Source organism: Penaeus monodon, chromosome 32 (assembly GCF_015228065.2).
Source record: "Penaeus monodon isolate SGIC_2016 chromosome 32, NSTDA_Pmon_1, whole genome shotgun sequence".
NCBI classification, from domain to species: domain Eukaryota; kingdom Metazoa; phylum Arthropoda; class Malacostraca; order Decapoda; family Penaeidae; genus Penaeus; species Penaeus monodon.
Window position 1 is genome coordinate 7,741,336 of NC_051417.1, and position 1,830 is coordinate 7,743,165.

Here is a 1,830-nt window from a genome sequence, read left to right on the forward strand (position 1 = left end):
CTACCAAGACCTGTAGGTGTTGTGAGAGTAGGATGTGCGCTGAGCTGTCTTCGTGAAGCGAGAGGGGTCGACGCTGATGTTCATGAAGGCGGCTTCACAACGCCTGTAATATCTGTCAGCGAGACTTGGCGAGCGGGAGATGAAGGCGAAGTCGGAATAATAGCCGAAGTGGTATCCGGAACAGCTATAGATGCACAAGAAGTTCTCGTAGTCAGTGTTCATGATCACGTAGGCAGCAATGCAGGCTGAAAGAGGGAAATTGTACCATTAATTAAATATATTTTAAGTTTACTTATACATTCCATTCCATGTCTACTTACATACAAAATTTTTCCTGTGAATACTCATTACAAACAGATACACAATAAACATTAAATATCGATAATTTTCTTTTCCTTCTATAAATACGTAAAGCAAACAGACACTATAATTTTATTCAAAACGCTAACAGTTTGTCTTTGTATATTTTCCAGATGTGAGATAATTGTGTGTAAAGTGGGCGTTGGTATATAGAATAAAGGAGCAGAAAAAAATATAGAAAACCGAGGAATTTTATATGTATGTGCGGGATTCTGACTACTGCTGTAAAGTGATAAAAAAAAATGCAGGTATAAATGGAAACATGGCAGCGTGAATGAGGAAAGGTGCGATGTTCTAGGTGTGTTTCTTGGGACTTGACGTGGTGAGCAGTCAAGCATATTTCTATTATCACGCTATACTAGGTAAGTCAAATCATGGCTAAAATAGCTTATTTGTATCTTCATGAATATCTCCTCCCCCCACTGAGATGCACTAGGGCAAGCAGGCAGTTGGCATTTCGGCAGTTTTTCTTCCTGAAAATGAACCACGAATGATCTGTGTTATCTATTTCATCTATTGCGTCTTCCCTTTTCTACTTTAGGTAGACTTCAAAATGATTTACACAAATCCAGATTTAATAAGGGCTAACAATGCTCTTCATCACTATTGGAGAATTTGGCTTGAGTAAAGACAGAATACGAGTAGCACAATCTTTATTTCGTGGCAAGTATCCATATAAAGGATCTACACCTTGAGGATTTTCTACCAAGACCTATAGTTAGAGTTGGAGCAGGATCCACCCTGAGCTGTCTTTGTGAAGCGAGAGGGATCAACACCGATGTTCATGAAGGCGGCTTCACAACGCCTGTAATATCTATCAGCGAGACTTGGTGAGCGGGAGAAGATGAAGGCGAAGTCGGTGTAATAGCCGAAGTTGTGACCGGCGCAGCTATAGATGCACGAAAAGTTCTCGTAGTCAGTGTCCAGAATCACGTAGGGAGCCATCCAGGCTGGAAGCAGGGAAATTTTACCGTTAATCATATCTTTATTTCCTTGTATGAATAACTCAAGACATACTTATTTCATGTCTACTTACGTACAGAACATTATTGTGAATACTTACATGCTTCGTAGTCCACGGAAAGATGAGGTTCTCCGAAAGGATTTGGCAGAACCTGACCATTACGTGTAATTGGGTTTCCATTAGCATCAGTACCAGTGGATCTGACGTTGAACTTGCTTCCATCTGTGGATATATTTTCTTTTATAACATTCTTATATGCTGTGAAGAGATGTCTATAAAAGGTTAACAAAAATCTTACACAAACGAAAATAAAATAAAAACTTACCATAGGTATATTCATTGCGAACACACTTCTTGATCAGTTGGTATGGGTTGTTTGTAAGTGCAATTTCGTACCATGTACCAGCATACTGTAATTTAAGGAATCTGGACTATAGGAATTGTTGCAAATTGAATATGAAAATAGATTTTGTGTAATATCTATTTATCTATGAATTTCTATAGGC

The 1,830-nt window shown here is 38.7% G+C and overlaps 2 protein-coding genes across 2 annotated transcripts in view; both read right to left on the reverse strand.

Annotated features, from left to right (window-relative positions):
- LOC119593535 (crustacyanin-A1 subunit-like) lies at positions 1-698 on the reverse strand. The gene is made up of 2 exons (XM_037942498.1): positions 623-698; positions 1-245 (listed from the first exon to the last, which is right to left on the reverse strand). Exons 1-2 carry the CDS (start codon positions 696-698, stop codon positions 1-3), a joined length of 321 nt encoding a protein of 106 aa, XP_037798426.1.
- A 298-nt stretch (positions 699-996) lies between these two features.
- LOC119593450 (crustacyanin-C1 subunit-like) overlaps positions 997-1,830 on the reverse strand; it is a 1,200-nt gene continuing 366 nt past the window's right edge. The window contains exons 2-4 of the mRNA XM_037942380.1: positions 1,650-1,734; positions 1,424-1,546; positions 997-1,310 (exon numbers count right to left, since the gene is read on the reverse strand). Of these exons, the coding sequence (XP_037798308.1) occupies positions 1,063-1,310; positions 1,424-1,546; positions 1,650-1,734 (456 nt within the window). The 3' untranslated portion in view covers positions 997-1,062. The remainder of the gene's footprint in view (positions 1,311-1,423; positions 1,547-1,649; positions 1,735-1,830) is intronic.